The sequence below is a fragment of the Corvus hawaiiensis genome, chromosome 5, assembly GCF_020740725.1.
Source record: "Corvus hawaiiensis isolate bCorHaw1 chromosome 5, bCorHaw1.pri.cur, whole genome shotgun sequence".
In the NCBI taxonomy this organism is placed as follows: domain Eukaryota; kingdom Metazoa; phylum Chordata; class Aves; order Passeriformes; family Corvidae; genus Corvus; species Corvus hawaiiensis.
In genome coordinates this window covers 71,672,119-71,694,371 of record NC_063217.1, presented here as the reverse complement: position 1 = coordinate 71,694,371, position 22,253 = coordinate 71,672,119, and the positions used below count along the sequence as shown (strand labels likewise).

At 42.2% G+C, this 22,253-nt stretch overlaps 2 protein-coding genes and 1 long non-coding RNA gene across 6 annotated transcripts in view; 2 read left to right on the top strand and 1 right to left on the bottom strand.

The window, feature by feature from the left end:
• Nucleotides 1–617: 617 nt before the first annotated feature.
• RPL7L1 (ribosomal protein L7 like 1) lies at nucleotides 618–4,450 on the top strand. The gene is made up of 7 exons (XM_048303007.1): nucleotides 618–676; nucleotides 830–938; nucleotides 2,559–2,722; nucleotides 2,894–3,031; nucleotides 3,235–3,344; nucleotides 3,520–3,732; nucleotides 3,989–4,450. The coding sequence occupies exons 1-6, from the start codon at nucleotides 660–662 to the stop codon at nucleotides 3,726–3,728; spliced, it is 747 nt and encodes a 248-aa protein (XP_048158964.1). The 5' UTR covers nucleotides 618–659; the 3' UTR covers nucleotides 3,729–3,732; nucleotides 3,989–4,450.
• Nucleotides 4,451–5,043: 593 nt separating this feature from the next.
• Nucleotides 5,044–7,438, bottom strand: MAD2L1 (mitotic arrest deficient 2 like 1). The gene is made up of 5 exons (XM_048303008.1): nucleotides 7,316–7,438; nucleotides 6,996–7,142; nucleotides 6,792–6,912; nucleotides 6,362–6,465; nucleotides 5,044–5,886 (listed from the first exon to the last, which is right to left on the bottom strand). Exons 1-5 carry the CDS (start codon nucleotides 7,395–7,397, stop codon nucleotides 5,714–5,716), a joined length of 627 nt encoding a protein of 208 aa, XP_048158965.1. The 5' UTR covers nucleotides 7,398–7,438; the 3' UTR covers nucleotides 5,044–5,713.
• A 2-nt stretch (nucleotides 7,439–7,440) lies between these two features.
• Nucleotides 7,441–22,253, top strand: part of LOC125325721 — a 63,347-nt gene continuing 48,534 nt past the window's right edge. For 3 of the 4 annotated variants that reach the window (XR_007203506.1, XR_007203505.1, XR_007203502.1), the window contains exon 1: nucleotides 7,441–8,139. This is a non-coding gene — a long non-coding RNA (uncharacterized LOC125325721). The remainder of the gene's footprint in view (nucleotides 8,140–22,253) is intronic. The other variant, XR_007203503.1, reaches the window with a different exon arrangement.

Here is a 22,253-nt window from a genome sequence, read left to right as displayed (position 1 = left end):
GTAGTTATGGATTTGTTTTGGTGACAGTTTCAGATTATTTATTTCTTAAATTCGTTGCTTTGCGTCTCATATCTAAAAGTTGATGGGGAGCTGGGTTTGCTCACCGAGGGCTGTGTTCTTCATGGTATTTGGGATCGAGTTTCTAAACACAGAAATTCTAGTTTTCGGCGTCAAAACAGAAGTGGGCTCATTTACAGTGTTGCAAAGGTTTGCAGCGTCACAGAGACGAGCAGCGAAACCCGGGCACCACTGAATCTTCCAGCAAGGCTGTAGCTCCCAGCTGGTGAGAGGAAACTGTGAATGAAAATTATTTGAGTGTAAAGGCACACATCCCTTCTCTATCCTGCACGGGGAATTGGATGGAGCACACCAGGAACACAACCCCAACACCATCCCAACTGAGCGTGAGGCTCTGGCACCACCTGCGGGTGACCCGGCTGTCGCACCGCGTGTCCCAATGTCCGCTCCTCCCCAGTGCTCGCAGCGTGTGGAACGCGCTGGGACAGCGGAGGGCCGGCCAGCAGCGCGTCCCTCCCCGCCGGGACAGGCGCTTCCCGGCGCTCCGCGATCCCGGGCAAAGGCGAGCGGCGCCTCAGGAGGAGCGGCCGGGGCCATGGCCCCGCCCCGCCCCGGCGCATGCGCGGCGGCGGCCCGGCAAGATGGCGGAGCTGGAGGAGTGAGTGCGGGAGGGAGGCGTGGAGGGATTGCGGGATCTGCCGCCATCCGCGGCCACCGCGCGGCCACCGGGCTGGGAGCGGGGGCGGCGGCGGCCCGGGGGGGTCGGGATGCGGGATGTGACCGGGATGTGGCCGGGTTGTCTCGCCCGCAGGCCGAGGCGGCGGATCCCGCTGGTGCCGGAGAACTTGCTGAAGAAGAGGAAGGCGTACTTGGCCATCAAGGCCACCCAGGCCAAGCAGGCGCTGCTCAACAAACGCAAGGTACGGCGGGTCCCGGCAGAGCCTGGTCCTGCAGCCCCAGCTCGTCCTCCGGAGGAGGGAATCGCAATCACTTGAATTCGTACGGAAGTGATCCGAGTGATCGGCCCCCTCAGCGAGGGGGGGATGCCCGAGCGCTGCGGGTGGGCAGGGAGCATCTTCGGGGTTACCTCCGAGGGGAGCCTGAGTCCCTGAATACCTTCTCTGTGTGTCTCTGAGCCTTGTAAAGAGGACAGAGTTTTACAGGTTATTATACTGAAACAGAAATACATGGAAGACTGTGAGTTGTGCCTGTGGATCCGTGGTGGTGAGCAGGTGTCAGCAGCCACATGCGGGAAACTGCACCGCCGCTGAATTGTCAGTGCTGCCCTGAGAATTCACTGTCTGAAACCACCTTTGCATTGTAACCCTGCATGGAAAGTGTGCTTTTCTGAGGCTGCGTTTATTTATCTGTTAAAGCAGACACAGGTCATCATGAAGCCTTTTTCTTCGTGTGGGGTGGCACATGTTCTACTGCAGACACTCCCTGTGCACACTGCCTTTTCCAGACCGGCACAGCACAGCAAACCTTTCTAATTCCCAGTTTGAGACCTGCTGTGCTGTACCTCAGCTGATACAGTAGGTGTTTGTCTTAAAGCTTTCCCAGTGAATCTTTTTTCTATGAGATTATATGCAAAACTCCTGCCATTTCTGTTTAATACTGTGTTTACATTTTTAAACGCATCAGTGGCTTGCTGTATTTCCAAGGTGGAAGTGGAAGCATAAGTAATAATGTTAAATAACCACTCCATAAGATTCTCATTAGAAAAATTATCGTAGTGGTGAGACTTAGATTAGGTCTGCCTGCTTTGAAAATTCAAACCAATTTCATGGGTGATTTACAAGATGAAATAGAACAGAAGACACATGACATTAGATTCTTTAATTCAAAATGGCCTGCTAATTTAACCAGTAGAGTATCTTGAATATAATTGTGTAATGCTGTGCATTTTCAAGTCCTGTTCATCTGAGAAAACACTATGACTTAGGTGGATGTACTAATTTCTAAATAAAGGAGAGGCCTTTAAACATCTTCTCAATTTAAAAAAGGAGGTTTACATTTTCCAGTAATAATGAAAAGACTTTTTATCAGGTGAGCCGGATGTTCTCTGTTTAAATTAGCAATACTTAATAGTTACTTGAATGTTTGAATTTTTGGGGGTTTTTTTGCATGTGTGCCTGTATAGAAAAGGACTTTAAATGCAGGTTTTTTTCTGTTGGTGTGTATTTATGAGTCACACTAGGGTATTGCTGTAGCATCTGTTTTACCCAGATGTTGTTTCTGGCTTTCCCAGCCATTGCTGAGCTCTGTGTGTAGCTACGCCTAGAAGTATCACGGGTCTTGCTCTGTTTTCCCTAATTTATATTTTTGTTCACTGTTCATAAATAGTAGTTGTGTGTAAATTCATGTGTTGTCCCTCAGTTCTGTCTCCCTTGGGCTTAGATAATCAAATTTATTTTCTTCTTACTGCTTCCAAAGCTGAAAGAACATTGTTCACTACTTCTGCATTTCATTTGGCCTTTCAGATACAAACCTCTGAGACTGTTGGGATGGGGGATACTTTCTTTTCCTTTTGTCTGTAGCAGCAGAAGGGGAAACAGATCCAGTTCAGACGCCTGGAGACCTTCGTTCGGGATTCATGGCGCAAACGCCGGGATGACACCCGGCTGAGGCGCATGGAGCAGAGGCCTGGGCAGGCAGCGGCACCTCAGGAGAGCAAACTGGCCTTCGTCGTGCGGATTGTGGAGTAAGGAACTTGCCCTGCTCCTTCCTTTATTGTTGCTAGCCTTTGTTGTGTCATTTCTATGCCAAGGCAGTGGGATCAACCCAGGCATATCTCCTTGCAGGTGATCTGAGGCCTTTTGTTGCTGAATTAGAGAAATGTGGTTACTAATAACATTATTTTTTTCTGACTCAGTATTAAGGGAGTGACTAAGAGGGTGAAAAGAGTGATGGAGTTGCTGCGGCTGAGGAAGAATTACACTGGGGTATTCGTTAAGCTGAGCCCGCTGTCGCTGAAGATGCTGCGGATTGTGGAGCCTTACGTGGCGTGGGGGTATGTACCCCTCCTGGGGACTTGGGGGTCATTGGATTCTCCAGCTGGTATCACAGATCCATTACTTCTCCAGTATATCTAAAACTTTTCTTACTGTTCTCGACATAACTTGGTTACTTCCCCACCTCTGCACAAGGAAGTGGGGTGGGGCTTCCCTCTGCATTGTGTCTCTCTTACAGAATCTGATTTTTGTTTCTGTACAGGCAGCCTAACCTGAAATCTGTACGAGAGCTGATCCTGAAACGGGGCCAAGCCAAGATCAAGAAAAAGAGGGTGCCTCTGACAGACAACATGCTGATAGAGCAACATTTAGGTGAGGAGGTGGAGGAGAAAATTGAGGAAGGAGTTAGGTGTTGAGAGATCACAGTCTGATCTGAGAGGGTGCGGAGAGACAAAATCTTCCCAAAGTGGAGGACTCGCAATTCTGGAGCAGCGTGAGGAAAGATGATACAGTTGGGCATCTCTTCTTTTTTTTTTTTCTCCTGCAGGGGGCTGTGGTATTATTTGCTTGGAAGACCTTATTCATGAAATCTACTCAACTGGCAAGTATTTCAAACGAGTCACCAGCTTTCTGTGGCCCTTCCATCTGTCAGTGGCTCGCCACGCGTCGCGGAACAGAGTGGGTTTCCTCAAGGAGATGGGCAAGCCTGGCTACAGAGGGGAAGCAATCAACCAGCTCATCCGTCAGCTCAACTAGTCAGGTGAACAATGCCTGCTGGGTTAATTTTGAGTCTTACCTTTCATTCCCTTTCCTAAGGATAAGCAGACTGCCATTGGAGATGAAGGGGGCTCCCTTGTTTTGATTGTCACTCTATAAAAGTGACCTCAGAGTAGGAGAAGCTAATCAAGAGTGTGGGTCCCCTTAGGAATCAGCACATCATGCTGGACACCTCCATGAAGGCTTGGTTCCTGGGAGATTAATATGACTTACTTTTACTTTTTTTTCCTATTCTGCAGGGTCTTTGTGAGAAACTTTAGGATCTATGACCTGTTCCTTATCACATGTACCTTTCACGGACATTATTTACATGCAATGATCTACTACTTCTCTTGATTGCTGGTCCCTCTATAAAAGAAGAAATACAGAGATGATGATGGAGATGGACTTCGGGCTGGGCCTTCTTAAAAAAGAAGATCATAAATTCCATTTGGTACAAGAATGAGCTTCTTGGAGCAATTTGACTTTTGCATCTCTGTAAAATGAGGGGTTTTTATGCTCACTGTTGCAGACTTCACTCTTTGAAGTACACCTGCTTCTAGGGGTGAAGAGATAGTGCAGTCACCACAATTGTGCTGACAGGCAAAAGAAAACACCAGGTATTCTTCTGTTTCTGCAGCCCTAGCAGTGAATAATGTAACTTTTTAAGTACCTAGATTGTATTTATTTTAAAAAAATATGATTTTTGTGCTCCTGGTTTACAGAGGACTGCGTTTTTTACTTCCGCTAGATTGGGACTGTTGGAGAGAATTATTTCCTGGAAATAGGAAAGCCCAGAAAGGTTGTAATACAGTTGTGGGGTGGGGTGCATGCAATTGATGTTTTTTAAATAAACTTCTGAAATTATATATAACAGAAAGTCCTACAGTACTGCAAAAGAGTGGAAAAAACAGAGTTAAACACTCTGGCTGGAATGAATTTAGTGAAGGAAGTGAACAAAACCATGGAAGAGTCTGAAAGTTCCAGAGTTCCAGTTTTAAATCCCTAATTTCTTCCACTACAAAAATGGGTAAGAACACATGAAGAGTCCAGTGCTGTTTAACAAATACGGAAGGCACTGTGCTTAATCATTAGGGCACTGTGACTATTTATATTGTTACTTGAACTTACGTGGGGGAAACTGTTAATCCATTAATGGATTTCATATGGACTCCACACCATTTGTTTGGAGACTTAGAGGGTAAGTAACAACACAAGGGGGATGCCTTTTGGGTGTGTTACTTGTATGACAGTTACAAACTAGGATGTAGCATTCCTAAAATCCTCTGAAACACAAAGTACTGCAGACTCTGAATTAGAGCACTATAAAACTCGAAGCTTTATTCTGTAAAACGAGTACAAACATAGAAAATGCTGGACAGACACTACAGACATACACAGACTTAAAACAACTCTGTCCCCACAACTAGAGCCCAGTGGTCATGACAGTACAAAGGTTCATGTATTTAAAGTTTCCATGATGAACAGCTGCTTCCATTGTAGTAAGGTACAAGAATTGCTTGGTTGATTCATTTTAGGGCTATTTCTGGTAATAAAACAGCCCAGGCTTTTAACATGAAAATTGGCACACCAGAAATGAGATTTGTTTTAGTTGCTACAGAGAACTTAAGCCTGCTAACAGAATGCAGCTTAAAATAATTCTAAAATATAAAATTACAGGATCTGAACACAATTCTAGCAGCTAATCCTAGATTTAGGCAGGTTTTCTAGCAGAGGCAGTGGTTTAATTTAGCTCATACAGTAAAGTAAGAATTGAACTATCACCATGAATACTTTTAAGCCTCTTTAAAAATGATGCCAGCTTAATCTAGTGTCACGTTATCACAGACAGGCATGTTGTCTTTTTCTCTGTGTCATACTTCATCAAGAGGACAGTAATGATGGGTTCATGGCTTAGCTGCATGATGAACAGAAACTATACAAGGTGACAGGATATTTACACACACAAAACTTCCCCCTGCATCTTAGGGAACAGAATCCTTTTTGTAAGCCACCGTGGTGTTGACTTTGTGGATTGTGGTAGTGAAGGAACGCAGCCGAACCTCTTCTGAATTGGCTATGAACTGTGGTCCTGACTCTTCCCACTTTTCTGGCACTGCCAGATCTTTATCTGTGTATATCAGCAAGTCAAAGGCACCTGGGAGCAAGGGAGAACAAATTCACCATAAGGAGATGGAGGGTTTGAAGTGCATCTTCTAGAACTTGAGACAAGGACCAAGGTTTTCAGAAGTTATAATAGTTATGTGGAAAAAAAATAGTTAAATTATATTCATGTGAGGCCATTTTAGTTTTCTCAAGTGAGTGTCATAAATTTTTTTTTAAACATGTTAAAATGCTGTGGAGCTGAGCTCTGTATAACACTTCATATGAACAAATTATTCACGAAAGCTTGCATTCCTTAGGGCATACATACTAATTTGCTCAAGTTTGCTAAGACACCCCAAGTTCTGTCCTGATCTCAGTCTAACAAAGTGCTGTCTCACAAATGTGATGGTACACGATGTGTAATAATTAAAAAGCCTCAGAAAATCAGAAGATCTCTTCTAAAGTTGGAAAGTTACTGAGGTTTTTCAAAAGCATTTGATTTCTTTCATGCAGTTCAGAATACTCACAGGCAGATTCCAAGAGTGGCAGGAAGGTTACTGTGGCAGTTATTTGTCTGATGACAGAGCGAATTTCATCCTGAATTGCCTTCTGAGATTTCTCTCGTGGTCCACTGGAAAAATAAGAAAATTCTGGTAAGAGAAAAACCTTCTACTGGGCTGATAGTTTCCTCTAAATATAGTTCTCTTTGTTAAGCTCTGTTAGACTGTTTGCTACAGTATTTTTAGAGTAGTAGTGACACTTTTAAGTCCTTAGAAAAGTTAAGTGATAACTGGTCTCCCTCTATTGTTGTTTGTGTGTTCAGTCATGTGACTGGTTTGCAGACAGAGGGCAGGGCACTAAGAAAGGTTTGAAGAAACGAGTCTCTGGCATTAATCCTGTGCCTGCACTGGTACTCGGGACAGGCAAGAGCAGGAGTGGAGGGACCGTGGTACTCACTTGTCATCCTTCGCAGTTTTGTCACACTCGATGTCAAACTGCCACCGCTCCAGGACCTCGCTGCTCTCGATGCTGGAGATGACCACCACCAGGCGCTGCACGATGCACTTGTACAGCCACTCTGCAAGAAGCCACGGCAGTCACTTAGAGCGCGAGGAACAGCGGCAGGGACACCGCAGGGAAGGCCCCGCCGCCGGCCCGCACCTTTCATCTGCTCCGTCACGTTGTTGAGGTAGTTGGCCAGCTCGGGGTCCGTGGTGACCAGCAGGGTGAGTCCGTACTTCTGCACGCGGGTGAAGGTCTCGGGGGGGTAGATGCCCCGCTGGTACAGGATGCTGTTGATTCCATAGGCTGCACGACGGAGAAGGAAAGGGAGAGACGTTTACCACAGCCCGCCACGGCCCAGCCGGCGGCCATGACGCCCCACAAGACGCGGCCTCCCACCCCCTCACCTTCCCTCCCCTAGCCTTCTCTCCCTCCCTCTCTCCCAGCGCGGTCCCTGAGGCCCCCCGCAGCCCCCTCACAGAAGAATTCGGCGACGAGCTCTGCGCTGCCGCGCAGGGTGATGCCCTGGTGCTCGCGGCCGAGCTGCTGCTGCGCTGCCATGGCCGCCGCTTCCCCGCCGCCCGGTTCGAATCCGGCCCCGCCCCGCCCGGCCCCGCCCCTTCCCGCGCGCGACGGCGCTGAGGGGGCCGCGCGCCGCCTCCGGCCACCCCAGCGGCCTTCCCTCTGGGAATCGCGGTTCCCTGTGCCCCTTAAACACGGAAAGCACAGGGCTGCAGCCTGTGCGGTCCCGCGGCTGCCTGGTGGGAAGGGAAGGTTTCTTCCTCGTGTTAAACTCCCCGCCGGCTCCCGGTGCCGCTGCGTCTGTGGGCGGGGCTGAGAGGAGCGCGGAGCGGGGGTGGAGCGAGTGAGGAGCTCCGCCATGGGAATGCTGTGGGATGCTCGGTTTCAGCGTTTGCCTAGATGCGTTCGACCTTATCAACTTAAAAATATTACTTTCCAGGTACGAATTGAACAAGACTTAGTTTATTGGGGTTTTTTGGTGGCATTCACGATGTAAATCATTGAAATAGCTATTTCAAATAAAAATATTTTGCAAGCACTGTGAAGTGCAGGTGGGGAGAACCTGGGAAAGCAGAATGAAACAATGTTTCCTTCAATCCATAGTAACACCAGGAAAAAAAAAAAAAAGGGTTAAGAGCCATTTGGGTTTTTGGTCTGCCTTGGTGAAGGGAATTTGCTACTTGGTCACACAACTTCAGACCTGTTACTACAGGGAGACCAAGGAAGATGTTGCAACCAGCAGTGGCTGTCACCTGGAGGAAGCTCTGGCAGAGGTTAACAGGTAAGAGAGACTGAGCAAAACGGGTAAATGTTGAAGTATGTTAATAATACGAAGAGGGGAAGTTACTGTCTGCTGGGATAGTAACGAGGTGGCCAGCTAATTAGCTGATAAAATCAATTAATAGGCAAGAAGATGCAAATTAATGGATTTGCTGGGCACAGAAGAGCTGCAAATGAAATATTCCCTGAATGTGATTTTTCCAAAGCATTATCTGATATTATCATCTAAGGCATACCTGTGTTAGATACCCATATTGCCCTTGAAAGAAACAAATTGAACAGTCTTAAAATGAAGTTGCATTCAAAACAGAAATATTTATACTGACGATAAAAACCATGTGATCATTACACAGTGCAGTGGGCCAGCTGTTAAGAGAGTGAATTGATGGTGTGAATGCTTATTTTGTTGTAATAAAACAATTTTTCTCAAAAGCTAAGGCTTTCTCTTGGTTCCAGTTTTTGATCCAAGAGGAAGTATGGTTTGCCTCAGGGTTCAGGCTGCTGTGATTAAAACAAATGGTATAGTCCTGAAGTCATGTGCTGAAGTCATGTGCTGAAATGGCCTGAATAGTTTAATTTAACCAAGGGAAATTTATTCTGGGTCTTGTTCACTAGTGATTGTGTTATACATAAGTCTTCTCAATAAAATATTTTCTGAGTAAGAGTGGTGTATTTCCAAGGCTGTGACAATGGAAGCATTTTTCATCCAAAGCCCAGCTTTTGGAAGTTGGATTGCTGTGAATATGAGCTGTTTTGCTTAAAACCTTATGTATTATGGTGCTCTTATTTATCTATCCCAAAATCATCTCAACCCTCTGGGGTTTTTTCTATACTTGGCTTCTTGTCCATTTTGCTTTTGGAGAGCTGCTCATTTTTGTGATAAATAAAAGATCTTGAAAGCATGAGACCAGGCAAGAATAGTAGAGCTTTCAATTAATATTTGACATATTTTTTCTCTAGCTGTCTTACTGTTAAAACCAGATAGAAGAAAAGAATTCAAGTCATTCTTGGTTTAACCAAGTTAATGTCCCTGTATTTCAGTCCGGATGGTTTGCACACACACCTGCTCTTGGTATGACCGGGTGCATATGTTTATCAACTACAGACTTAATTGCTTCTTCATTACTTCTCACAAGATTCACCTGGCAGGCACTGAGAGATGTTGGTGGCTCTAACTCTTCCTGCACCTGGCACCATATTTCAGAGTTTTGGGTCACATCTCCATCCCCAGTTCTGTATTGTGGTTAGCACTGGTTTTTGCCCTGATGTGCTTCCCTCTCCCCCATAAAAAACCCCAACACCTTTGCATTTTGTCTGTGTTGTAACTAAGCTGCAGTTGCCACCTGACCATGGCCTGGCCAGGGGTGATGGGGACAGGCACAGATGTCCTTCTGTCATGTTCCTGACCACACTCCATAGCCAGTGCCTGTAGTTTGTGGTTAGAGAATGTCCAGAGGAGGCAGGAGGAAGGTTCTGGGGCTCCTGCCAGGGAGACTGCTGTGGGTTAGTGGCTGATTTGTTACAGGCTGCTTCCTGACCAACTCCGAGGGACTCTCACGAACCAAGATGACAGGCTAAGTTATACGTTCTGGCACACCAGGAGTTGGCTAGCCTTGCTTTAATTATCTCATGATAAAACCTTCATTTTCAGAAGGAATGTGAAATCCTATCTGGATTTAATTTAGGTCTCTTACAACTCTTCAGTCATTGTTCCGTTTCTCAATTACAGCTTGATGTTACAACACAATTTTTTTGATTCTCATTCTGTGAAAGGAAATGTTCCCTATTTAGCTTGGCTTTTTTGCAACATTTAATGATTGTTTCCCCATGGCAATTGTCAGTAAACCATGGGCAATCCAAATCACTGGTATGCCTTCATTCCTTTTTTAAGGCAAGCCAGGTCACATTCCCATAGTCATTCAGCACACTAGAAGACATAACCCACTTGTAGAGTTCATTCCCATTATTTATTTCTTTTTTTAACCTTTGGGAGGATATGGACAGGTCTCTCCAGCATAACAAAATAGTCTATGAAATGAAAATTTCAACAGTCTTTGTAACATTAAAGTTTGCAGGCTAAGTAAGGATACCTCCAGTCAGCTGTCAAAATAACCATAACATTTCTTTTCAAGTTGGCTAATCCTACTTTTTAAAACATAAAACATGGAATATTATTACAAATAGCAATGCTGTGTCCTTCACCAAAGGCAATGAGAGTAGTGCAACTGTGAAAGACTGTCTTGAGCTTTAAGTATTCATGAAAAGAAATGGATATTAAAACGAGTCACTATGGGCCAATAATTTGTACTCTAACATCTAATATGATGAGTAGGCTTCCCAAAGGGACTTCCTTAATTTGGTTTTGAACACCATGTGGAAATTTTTACAGTTAATTTTCTGAATGTGTTTTGAAATTAAAATAACTCGGGTGAGTACTTATTTCTTCTATAAAATGAATGAGATTTGGTGTTTCTTTATTTAAGCCAATGTTAGAACTCCATTTAGCCTGAAAGTAGCTACATTCTGGTAGTGGCTGCCTTGTACAGTGAAATACCTTTTTTTAGATTTTGAGAGTTTTGAAAGCTCCTTTTGTAGAACATAAAATGGTATATTTTTCTTGGTTTTTTTGGTTTTTTTCTTTTGTTCCTATTCCCTGGAAGACCTGACATTTTTCTGAAGGATACAGAAGGAAAAAAAAAAAATTCAGATGGTTTTACCTCTTAACTACCAGGAGATGGCAGCAGGCACATGCGTTATCTGCACCTTTTCAATTTCGGCTTGCAGTACAGCGAGTTGGTTTTACTGTTGCATACTTTAGTCTTTAGCTAGTTTTAAAATCATTGTTCCTGAATGAAGGGAATATTTAATGCCCAGTTTTCGTGTTTACCTTGGGTTGCTGTTGCACTAAAGACAATTTAACAGATGAATGATTATCTTTAAACGTTTCAAGTGAAGATAGTAATCCTGTTTCAGAATTGGGATTCAGGATTTAAATGAGCTTTTTGTGCCTTGAGAGCTCCTTAGTGCTGCATGATATCATGTTACACCGGTAACAGGTATGTGAAATCCACTGAATCCAGCTCTTTACAACTTAATCCCCTTCATTACTTAATCCCCAGCCTGAAGGTTGATAGTTTGAAAGGTGAATGGTAATCCAGTTCATTTTAGCTCCTGTCACATCTGAAGTTTTTGTATTAATAAATCAATGGAAAACTAGGGAGTTCTCAGGTAGCTTAAATTTACTAAGCCAGTATTACTGGCAGTTTAGCTTTAAGTTCAGAATGGGCCTTCTTAAGTACCCTGGAGCATTGGTTTATCATTTATAGGTTTATCAGCAGAGACTTTTGGTGGGTTATCAGAAACTGAGGGGCAAAAGGGTCCTGAAGATTGGTAGCACAGTAAATATGCCTTGGTAGTACCCTAGGGAATTTTGATAGGATTCTGTTGTGTGATTGCAACATTAGATGGGAATTGTTGCTTTGTGATTGCTTTCTAATCATGTCACTTCTGATTTAGAACCATGATGGGCTTGTTCAATTGATTGTATGGCAAGGAATACAGGCAGCTTATATAATGCCTGAGAATTGTGATGACTGAAGAGGGAAATATATTGTGAAAAGCATGTTATTAGCATTAGAAATATTTGAGGCAAAATTATGAATAATTCCTTTATTTCCACTTGAAAATTAGGAGCCTTTATGCATTTTTTTGTATAGTGAGATCTCCAGGCAAGTTAGGTGTCCTGTTGGCAGAATGATAATCATTACTGAGAACAGGCATGCAAAATATTCAAATTCTTTCTCCAAAGTATTGGACAGTTTAAGAAAATGGTAAAGGATGACTTTCTAAAGATATTTATTCCTGTGTGGAAGGAGGAATTCATTAAAGAATGTAATTTATTTCAAGAAAAACATCCTTTTTCATATGTTTTGAAAACTTCATGCATGTCTTTCTTGGAAAAAAAAAAAAAGAGAACAAATTGTCACCAATGAGTTGTAACAGTGAGATGAGCTAAAATATATTATGAGGCACCCAGCCCACATGGGCTGGGACTGTACCCTGAGCTCTTCCTCTCCACCCCATAGCTGCATCTCTTAGTGCACGCTGCTTCCTTGGGAAGTCTTATCCCATAGTGTGGAGACAAATGCCTGACTCCTAAACTTTCTGTGGTGCCTTAATCAGAACTTGTTTGCTCTGCTGGTTCACAGCAGAACAAACATGAGCAGTCCAGAAGTAACATGAACTGTTAAAAATGTTTTTGTCTGAAAATCGGAGCAGTATCTGTTTACTAGCACTGATGGCTTAACACCCATTAAAGAAGCTGCCTTTGCACAAGAGCAGCACTGAGCTACGTGTGGGAAGTATCAGGTGGAAACCAAAGCTTATACAATTCTGCATCACATGTGAAAACAAGTGAAGAAAGGATTTGATGCCTTAGGTTTTAACTTTCATATTTTTCGAATCCTGTACTGCTTAGTGTGTAACTCTGAAGTTTCTTGTAGCCTGTTAATTTCTGCTCTCTCATGCCAGGCAGCCATAACAAAGCCTCTCCAGGCCTGCTCTACAAGGACACTCAGACCGTCCTAGGCCCAAAATGTAAACCAAAGCCTCTAAAGGGGGTGCAAGCTTGGGGAAACGACATCATTAACTGAAGCTTTAATTGGAGAATTTATGCCGATATGCAAATGAACCAAACTTACAAAAATGTGAAGAATTTGTGACCTGTCATACACGTTGGGGTCCCTCTTAGCAGCAGCCTCTGGCTCCCCAGGGTGTACCTTTGAAGGCCTTTCAAATAAATACCTACCTTATTCCCTTATTCTTGTCTAGTTTCTGGTTTTAGGTGGCTTCTCAAGGCATCAGATTTGCTGGTACGTTTTGATTTTCTAATAATTTAATAATTTTCTGAGTCATTCATGAGCCAGGACGTTCTATTCACTGCTTGCTGTTTGTCAGCACTGGCAAAATTTTTTGGAGAGAAACTAGGAAAGGGTGTAACAATATTTGAAAGTTCAATTTCAAAGCAGTTACCTGTGCCTTGCACACAGTGGATGGTCTCATCCAAACCACCAATGTGACATTGCTAGGAGTGTAAAAATAGAAACCAGATGGCTTGGTAATGTGAGGAGCACTTTGATGCTAATTGTTCCTTAAAGTCTTCCTTCCTCGAAATCTGATTTGAGTGAAAACATGGCATTACTGCTCAAGGTAAGCTACTCCTTGGTTGTAATCTGACAGTCAGTGGAAGGCAGACCAAGGGTAGATTCTTACCTGAAGGGTCAGGTCACTCTGGCTACTGAGGAAAATTCCCTTGTGGCAGCTGGGAGTCAGCACTCTGCCTCTTTTCCATCCTTGCTTACCTGGGACTTTGTATGAACTCGGGCTAATCAGTTTAGATGTACATTTCCACAGAAGGATTTAATAGTCCTGCAAGCTCAGGTACATTGACTTTCTGCAGCTTCTACCTTGGGAGATGCCTTGTGCACTGACATCCTTTTATTTTCAAGAACAGAGAGGCTCCACTTTTTTTTTTGGTAGAGGTGTGACAGTGATGACAGAGCCCACACTCATTTAATACTATGATATGAGAACAGTCATCTAACATTGAGGTTCAGTAATATTTGCATCCAGAGGAAATCCAAACCCTCATCTCTCATGCCCAGGGAACTGTTGTTGTCACTAATCTTTAAGCTAGTTTGGCTAGGCAACATTCCTTATCCCATCTGTTGAAACTGTGCCACAGAACAGAAGGGAATTGAAAATCCATTTGGAGACAGCAGGGAAGAGGAAGAGATTGAGCTTTAATGGTCAAACCTGGCAAAGAGAGTGCAGAACCACAGTCCAGCTGTCAAATTACTTTGTGTTTTGTTTACTTTCTCTTCCATGTATTTTCACTTTGCATAAGCTTTTCAATACCAATAAAATTTAAACAGTGGAGTCTCTTGGTCTGAATTAAACTTGTGACAGAGAACCTTTTCTCTAATATTTCTTTTTATTGATAGTCACATTTGTTTATATAACACTTTCATTGTCAACAATGTTAAAAACCCACAAAACAATATTAGTGGGAAATAGTAACAAAGATGTGTTGCCCTGGATGGTTATAAGAAATTAGGGGTATTTTTCTCCTGTTATTATTACCTAAATAATCTCCTGAAATGCTGCAGGATGACATACCTTGTCTTCTTGTTGCCTGTGCTAGTTTGTTGGGTAAAATGCCCTGCATCCTCTTGTGTTCTCTTCCACGTGCCCAGAACAGCTCGTTCCCTCACCAGCGTGGCCGCATTGCCGAACTCTCCCTGCCAAAAGTTCCATCTCGCTGTGCTTGGCTGTCTCCAGTTACTGCCACACAGGAGGTTTGCATTACTCTGATGATGTTTAGATTTCCTCTCCATGGCAGCCTTAACCTTGCTTTGTCCTTGGGCACATTTTGGCCAACCAGGTTGCACACGAATTTAGAAGTTGTAAAAATCTGTGCTGAACTACAGGTTTTTACACGTTACCCTTGGTGATTTTGCATTATATTTACCAAACAAATCATGCTGTTATTCATAAAGAGGGAAAAAGAATCCACCTAAATTCCCTGCAGATGGCAGAGGACATGCACGTGATCGTTTCCATCTCCAGTTTCAGCTGCAGTTTCATAAAAAATATGAAAAAATATTTTAAAAAATGCTGAAAGTAGCAAAACTGAACATAGACTGAAAAAAACCCTGTAGCAAAGGAGCAGTAGTGGATATGTTATGTGGATATTCTCCAACATTAAACAGGATGCTGTAAAGCTAAAGGACATGAGCTAAAGGTAAGTGTTGTAAACAAAAGTTTTGTATAACACCTTAAAACATGCAGTAATGAATTCAATTCTTCAGTTTCATGTACTCCAGGGTGGGGTTGCAGTAGTCATGGTACCAGAAATGACATAGGTTTGTAAAAGATTGTGGTGTTTGGGCAATGTTCATCAGCCAGCCCTGCTTGAGAGAGTTGTTCAGGGATGTGCAGTGAGTACAAACTGAATTTTACAGCTGCTGAGCACAACTAGAGCTGGAAAATTAGTGACTTGAGATTAACATGGAGAAATCACAAATGGGAAACTACTGGCTGTGCGGGATTTTGAGACTCTCTGAAGATTTGGGCAAAGGATTAAGTTACCCAAAAAAAGGCCCCATCTCTTAAGATGATTAATTGTGAATAAGGATGATTTAGCCAACATTGAGTATGTTAAAGGCTCAAAAAAAAAATCAGCTGTACCTTCTTTGCTACATATAGAGCAGTTGGTGTTTGAGCTGTTGCGGAAAGGGAGTAACTTGTGTTGGTGTGCAGACCTTCTGAGAAGGCAGTGGCACACTTTTCACCTTCACAACTCAATTCTTGATGTGACTTTAAAAGCATTTTGGAAAACTTGACTTAGTTCTAATTTGCAGAGGGCTCCTGAACCATTTTTCAGTCACTGTTCAGTATTAGGTAATAGTGACCACAAGTTACTATGTCCAGATTTGGGTAAAAGCTAATGTGAAACAAAATACTGACCTATGTAGTGCTACCTTAGTTTTTCTTTATGCACAGTATTTCTGCTGTGTTAAATCACTCTTGGTGTTTCTAGAATAGGCAGTCTCCGTCCCTGCTCAACCCAGTTATGACCCTTTTCCCGCTTTCTTTTCTCAGTCTTTGAGTGGAGGAGAAGGACATGGTCTGGGAGTGTGACATTAGAACTGCATATCTCCCTTATTTCCCCTTGAGATTTGTAGCATGAAATTATCCGTACCTTTAACGCCACTAAGGTGGGTCAGTCTTTTTTTTCTTTTTTTTTTTTTTTCTTTTTTTTTTTTTTTTTTTTAATTTGGTAAAGGTGCAGTTACTCACTTATATGCCTAAGAATGAATTTTCTTATATTTGGCTAACTGTATTATTAACTGGAACACTAAAAACCATGCTTATGTTGGAATAGGACCTCCCTTTATAACAGGACTCATTTTTGTGAAGTAAAATAATTGTTCCCAGAAAAACACATTCCTTCTCCATCAAACCTCCATTCTATTTGACACACTGGCCGTTCATTCTCTGAGAATCTAAAAATCATTTTTAGTGATTTATGGACTGCTGTTGCTAATATTTCCATGATCCTGTTAAAAGTGAGTGCTTTTTCCTCAGTGGCCAGTTTTTGTGTTTTAAATAAGTAAAATGTCAATTAAACTAAAAGCAAGTCTAAATCATGTATAAACTAAAATTGGCATCGGCTTGCTGGCAGATTTTATAAATTATTAGAATCTGTCCATATCTGAGGAAAATGAAAAGCAAAGTTCTGGATAATGTAAGGAAGTAGGAAACATGTACATTTACATGCTGTGTGGAAGTGAAACAGTCACAAGTAAGTCAAGTTTTAGATACTCATTTGTATTTACTGTGCTACATGCTTTTCCATTATTCTACCTCAACCAAGGGTTTATAGTTATAAATAAATACACACACACACACACATGTGCTTGCTCAGTTGGTTTCCTTTTTCCGTGATGCCTTTTCTAGGTAATAGAAGGGAAAAGGTTACACATGTATGCAACATGCGCTGATTCATAATGCTCGTCATTTCCAGCACTTTGAAGGAGATACAGGAACAAAGAATGGTTGAGGTTTGAAGGCACCTCTGGAGGTTTTCTTGTCCAACCCCTCCTGCTCAAGCAGGATCATCTAGAGCAGATTTCCCAGGACTGGGGCCAGATGGCTTTTGGATATCTTCAAGGATGGAGATCTTCTCTAGGTTAAACTGTCCCAGTTCTCTCGGCCTTTCTTCATAGGAGACTGAGTGTTGCCTTATGTTCAGCCTGGTGTTTAGATCCTTTTCTGGAAAGCTGCTTTCTGGCTAGTTGGCCTCCAGCATGTGCTGGTGCATGAAGGCTGTTTTATTCTTCTACAAGTGCAGGACTTTGCACATTGCCTCGTAGAAGTTGATGAGGTTCCTGTCAGCCCATTTCTCCAGGTGCTTCAGCTCCCTCTGGATGGCAGCACGGCTCTCTGGTGCATCAGCTGCTCCTCCCTGTTTTCTATTATCAAACTTGCCGAGGGTACACCCTGCCCCATCATCCAGACCATTAATAAAAATGTGACAGGAAAGCTCTGGATAAGGAACTTTACTGAACAGGTTTTTATTCTGTGAGGAAGAAGTCTCAAAATCCTAGGAAATCAATTGTGTAGTTTTAATTTCAGGTCTTCACTTTTCTACAAGCATTGCAGTTTTTTTCTTTGGGCATTGTGCACCAAAGGCATCTTACAGGCTTTTGCTTTGGGCATGAAGGCTCTGGGACTAAGCAATCTCCTTTGTCTTGGTAGTATTAAGCATTCACAGCCCCAGCCATCTCCTACACACCACAGAAAGCCTCCAAGTCCCTTCATTTTCTCATGAAATTTGGTGGAATGGGAAGCCTCAGGGATCTGTAGAAGAGTAAAGCCTGCCAGATGCATCTGCTTTAATTTTTTTCTTTAGAGACAGAGGCTCAGTGACCCTTTCTCTGTCAGTGACAGCACAATGGTTCTGCTGCTTTCAGCACCTGGTGATGACAAGGTTGGCATCAAAGTTTGGCATCTTGGTAAAGACATCTTTGGTTGCTTCTAAGACAGCAAAACCCTGAACAGAACTCCTCACCTTTCTGGTGTCTCAGTAGTAGCAAGAATCCTAACTGGTTTTATAATGATGTGTGAAACTGGGTGTTAGTGGGGTTTGGGGCTTGACCATCATCTGTCTAAGTCTCTCTTCTATACACTTGGGTGAGTTAACACAGCCAACACAATATTGCATGTGCTTATGAAGCAGTGAAAGCCTTCAGCCCTAGTTTATCAACAAAACCCACATCAGAATGTCTTCAGGAATGGTGCTTCCCCTATGGAAATGTTCAGTAAGGCAAGCTCACTTAGTTAAACAATGAAACCAGGATACATTCAAAAAAATGAGAACAGGCTTTGGCACAATACCTTTGGAGCCAGATGTCTCTCAGTAACTCACCAGAAGCAACTAGAATAGAGGATGTTTGTAACATGAGCCTTCTCTTTTTAATAACTTATCCAAACTGGATACTTTAATGAATGTGTGTATTTTACACTAAATTATTCAGGTGCTCTTATACATATGATTGCCACAGCCCCACTCTAGCTGCCCACAAAATGCAGTCTCTTTTCCTTGCATGCCAGTAGCTGGTTTACAAACAAAAGCAGGTGCATACATGTCCCAAAACAGACTTGGGCTTTGTACAGGATAGTTGCAGCTGGGTTCCAGAGCTAACAGCACTGCATGACCCTTTGATGCGTGGGAATGCGTTAGACTTGGTTCAAGGATCTCTTCACTGCTTTCTGCTGTGCAGAGGTATGAAAATCTAGTTACAGGATTTGGTTGGTGGCTGTTAGATAATTTCTGCCCCCTCCAGTTCAGTGAACCTCCTGTGTGTGTATATTTGCCTTCAAAGGGGAGCTGGGCTGTTCCCTGGCTGTGAGGTGTGCCCGGAGAGCGCACTGTAACAAGGGTCTTTTCACCACGTGCTATGAGGCAATGTGTTCCACAAAGGAGGTTTCCTTTCCCTGTGTCAGTGATTTTTTGGTGAATACTAGCAAGTTCTGTAGCTCTGTTGTGTCCATGTGTTCAGTATATCTTTCTTACGCTGTTTAATTAATCCCCAGCGCCTTCACAACTCTTGCACAAGGGCTGAGTTTGCTGGAAGAAAACTGAATTCCAGCTAGTTGGGATTCTTTCACTGTTCACTCACTTTTAATGTCCATTTTGCTGTTTTGCTATGAAAAACAGAATTGTAATAGGGGCCATATCAAACAAATCTCAATGACAATCACTTGCATTCTCATTAACTCTAACTGGCTTCTTTAAAACTCAGTATAATAACCAGATTGTCTCTAATTAACTTCCAAAGTACCCACTTTTACACAAAGGCTATCCCAGGAGACACTTGAACTTTTTTTTTGGATTTTTGTATGCAGAAATTTCGTGGGTGATTAGTGTAAAGCCACAGCATTCATTTCTGTTACACTTCCCTTAAATGAATGTATGTTGCTGTACCTTCTGATTATTTAAAATCACTGTGAAAGAGGTGATACTGAAGTAGTAAGAACTACATTCTTGGAAGTGTTGCCAGGTAATCTGGACAGAGAAAAGGAAAGAGAAATGAGACAGTTGGAAATGGATTCTAAAAAATCCACAGGACAATTAAAATGGCTTAGAAATGTATTAACTGAGGTCTGCTAAGCTGCAAACCTCCTTCAACCTTTTCCTTTGTTTGGGACATTCATAATAAACCCTGTGTAAATTATCTGATGTCTACCAAGGATTGGGAGACACTATTCCTTACCACATGGACATTAGTAAGTTCTCCCCCGTTCATGAAAACTGTAGAAATTTAACATCTCTTTGACCCCTACTGTTTTGATAAAAATGTTTGAAGGGGGCTGGGAGAGCTTTAAAGTTATTGTGAGGGATGGCTCAGTAATGGATATGTACATGATACATGAGTGTGTAACTCCTGTTTGCTAAGAGAGCAGCTTTTCTGAATCCTTCAGACTATTTATTTTATGAACACAGCCCTGAACTCTGCTAAGAGCTGTTTCTGTAGCTGATTGATAGAATCAGGGAGGATGATAATCTGAAAGAAAAGGATAAGAAAATGCAGCTGTTTGACTTAAGGAATGTTGGTGGTTTCTAAGGCTTGCTGTCCATGGGTGGAATATACTCTCTGAGAAAAGTAGAATTGCCAAATCCAGGTATTCTCTATTTATCTCTTTTGGGTTTTTTTCCACTTCCCTGCAGTGGTTTCTTTCTTTAGAGGAAAAAATGAAGAAAGCCAGGCTATTTTCAAAGTACAGGGAAAACAGAAATGCCTTATTTTCTTCAGGATATCAAGAGGAGATATGAGTTGGAATTACAAGATTTTTTTCAACCAAGTTCTGTCATTTGCTTTTAATTGTATGCCCACACACTCTTAGTTGGCTGGTCAGGAGACAAGGTCTCCTTTTAGCCATGTTTCCTTGTCTGTGGTTGCATTTCACTGCTGCTTTGGCATAGCAGTGACTCAGGACATCACCGAGTTTGGCACAAAAACATGAGAAGCAGGGACCTTACCAGCTCTTTATTTTTACTTTTTGTGATTTATTCAGTGATGCCGAACCAGTACACTTGGGAAGACCTGGGTTTTGTTCTCATCAAATGATGAGAAATAATTATATTAAATGGATCTGAGCCTTGATGGCTGACCAGCCTGTCCATCTTAGCAGCTAACTCACGAAGGAAATATAAACTAATGTGTGAACTGGACATAAGTTGCCAAGGGGTAGCACCAGTCACATCAGTGTTTCTGGTACAGTTCATAAGACACAGCAAACAGTTAAGAACATCTTTCCTTTCCAACCCAAAGTATCCAAGGTATGGTTTTTCCATTAATTACCATATCCCAGTCACACAACTGATACCAGACAAGTCTTCAATATGTTATTTGTGCTCTTCTATTTAGTGTGCATGACAAAGCAGAAATGTGCAGGTGGTACTGCTCAGTACTTCTTTGCAAACAGATTGTTTGCATCGTTTTTTCACTTTAAGATACATCACTTTTACTAAGTTGCATCTTATGCCTCTCTTGAATCTGCATATGTTCACTTTTGGAGAGATGAATGTCTTGTTTCCCACAGAGAAAATTATAAATAAACACATGGATTTGTTTACATCAGGGATAGACTCTATGATTCTAATGCTCTTTGTATCTTTCCTAAGGAGAAAAAAGTAGTCTGATTTTGTGTATTTTCTTATGCATGTTTTTCTTCCGATGTCACCATTTTGTCTTGTGGGAAGCTGTGCTTCAGGAGAAAGCCATGTTAAAAATACACTTAGAAGAAAACTGATCTTAAAGTAATCCTTTGAGTCAATTAAATAATACTGATCTCAGTAGAACATCTATTAGTGTACATATGATGTTACTGCTAATACAGCATGAATTTATTATGGCCTGGGGTAGCCCAATGAATTCCAGATGAATTCACAATAGCTGGATTCTTAAAATGCTACCAGGTCTACTTCAGGTTTTCTGTTTCCATGTGTAATTAATACCAGAACCCAGCACTGCTACCTGCTCATATTTAAAAAAAATACAAAACAAAAGACATATTTGAAATCAAACTGACAGCTTGAAAAGTTGTGCCTGAGTCTTGGCATTAATAATCTAAAAGTACTAGTTTAGAATCCATCTGAATACACTGGTTTTAAATAATTGAAAAATATTATTGGTTTATCTCCTTCAGCCAAAAATACTCCAAACTGCTTTAATATAACTAGCTAGATTATTAGCTTGGAAAACAGTTCATATCATTTTTAGAGATACTTAAGTGTAAATTTGGCTACAAAGCTATACTTCAGGGATAGCTATGGAAATGAAATGTGTCTTCAAAGATTTGTTAGTCAGACATCCTAATCCCAGGGAGCAACCTACCACCTTCTTCTCATAGGAGCAGGAAAATCTGTTTAAATAGGTACATTTTTTTTTTTTAAAGAGACACAGAAACTTAAGGGGTTTCACACTATCATGGGTTGTATTGATAAGGTATTTTCTTAGAAATGTCACATGATTGTTAGCAGCATCACCTACTGAAGTTCAGCATTTCTTGTGGCACATTAGATTTCACACTGCTATATTTGGGCCCATGTAACATTGCACATTTTTAATTATATTACCCCAGCTTGGTGCTGGCTATTTCCAGAATCAGAAGATTTCTCTGGTCTCTTTTTTCCATCAGCCCTTACCACATGGTTCACACAACATTTCCACAGATTATTAGCCCAGCTGCGTGTGTTGTGCACACTTCATCAGAAAGCAGTGCACCAAGGACATGGCAAAAGTCATCTCCAATAAGTATTTAATGTATTGGTTCTGTGATGATGTAAATCAAATCATGGTCCCATCAGGGCTGTTTCTTTAACATAGAGGACAGGAACTGGGGAGTGAGGGGCTAAGTTGGGACATTTTTATTTTGCTTTCAGTGTGTGATAGGAGGAGGATACTTGTATCATAACTGTGAAACTGAAATTAGCCATTTTTTGCTTGCAGCTCTCATTCCAGCTGAGCACTGTAGCACTGAAGTCAG

Coding starts and splice junctions, on each gene's coding strand:
- RPL7L1 (XM_048303007.1), top strand. Junction 939..2,558: donor CGCTGCTCAACAAACGCAAG/GTACGGCGGGTC, acceptor TTTTGTCTGTAG/CAGCAGAAGGGGAAACAGAT. Junction 2,723..2,893: donor TTCGTCGTGCGGATTGTGGA/GTAAGGAACTTG, acceptor TTTCTGACTCAG/TATTAAGGGAGTGACTAAGA.
- MAD2L1 (XM_048303008.1), bottom strand. CDS start 7,397: ATGGCAGCGCAGCAGCAGCTCGGCCGCGAGCACCAGGGCATCACCCTG. Junction 7,143..7,315: donor GCTCGTCGCCGAATTCTTCT/GTGAGGGGGCTG, acceptor TCCGTCGTGCAG/CCTATGGAATCAACAGCATC. Junction 5,887..6,361: donor GCCACTCTTGGAATCTGCCT/GTGAGTATTCTG, acceptor CCTTGCTCCCAG/GTGCCTTTGACTTGCTGATA.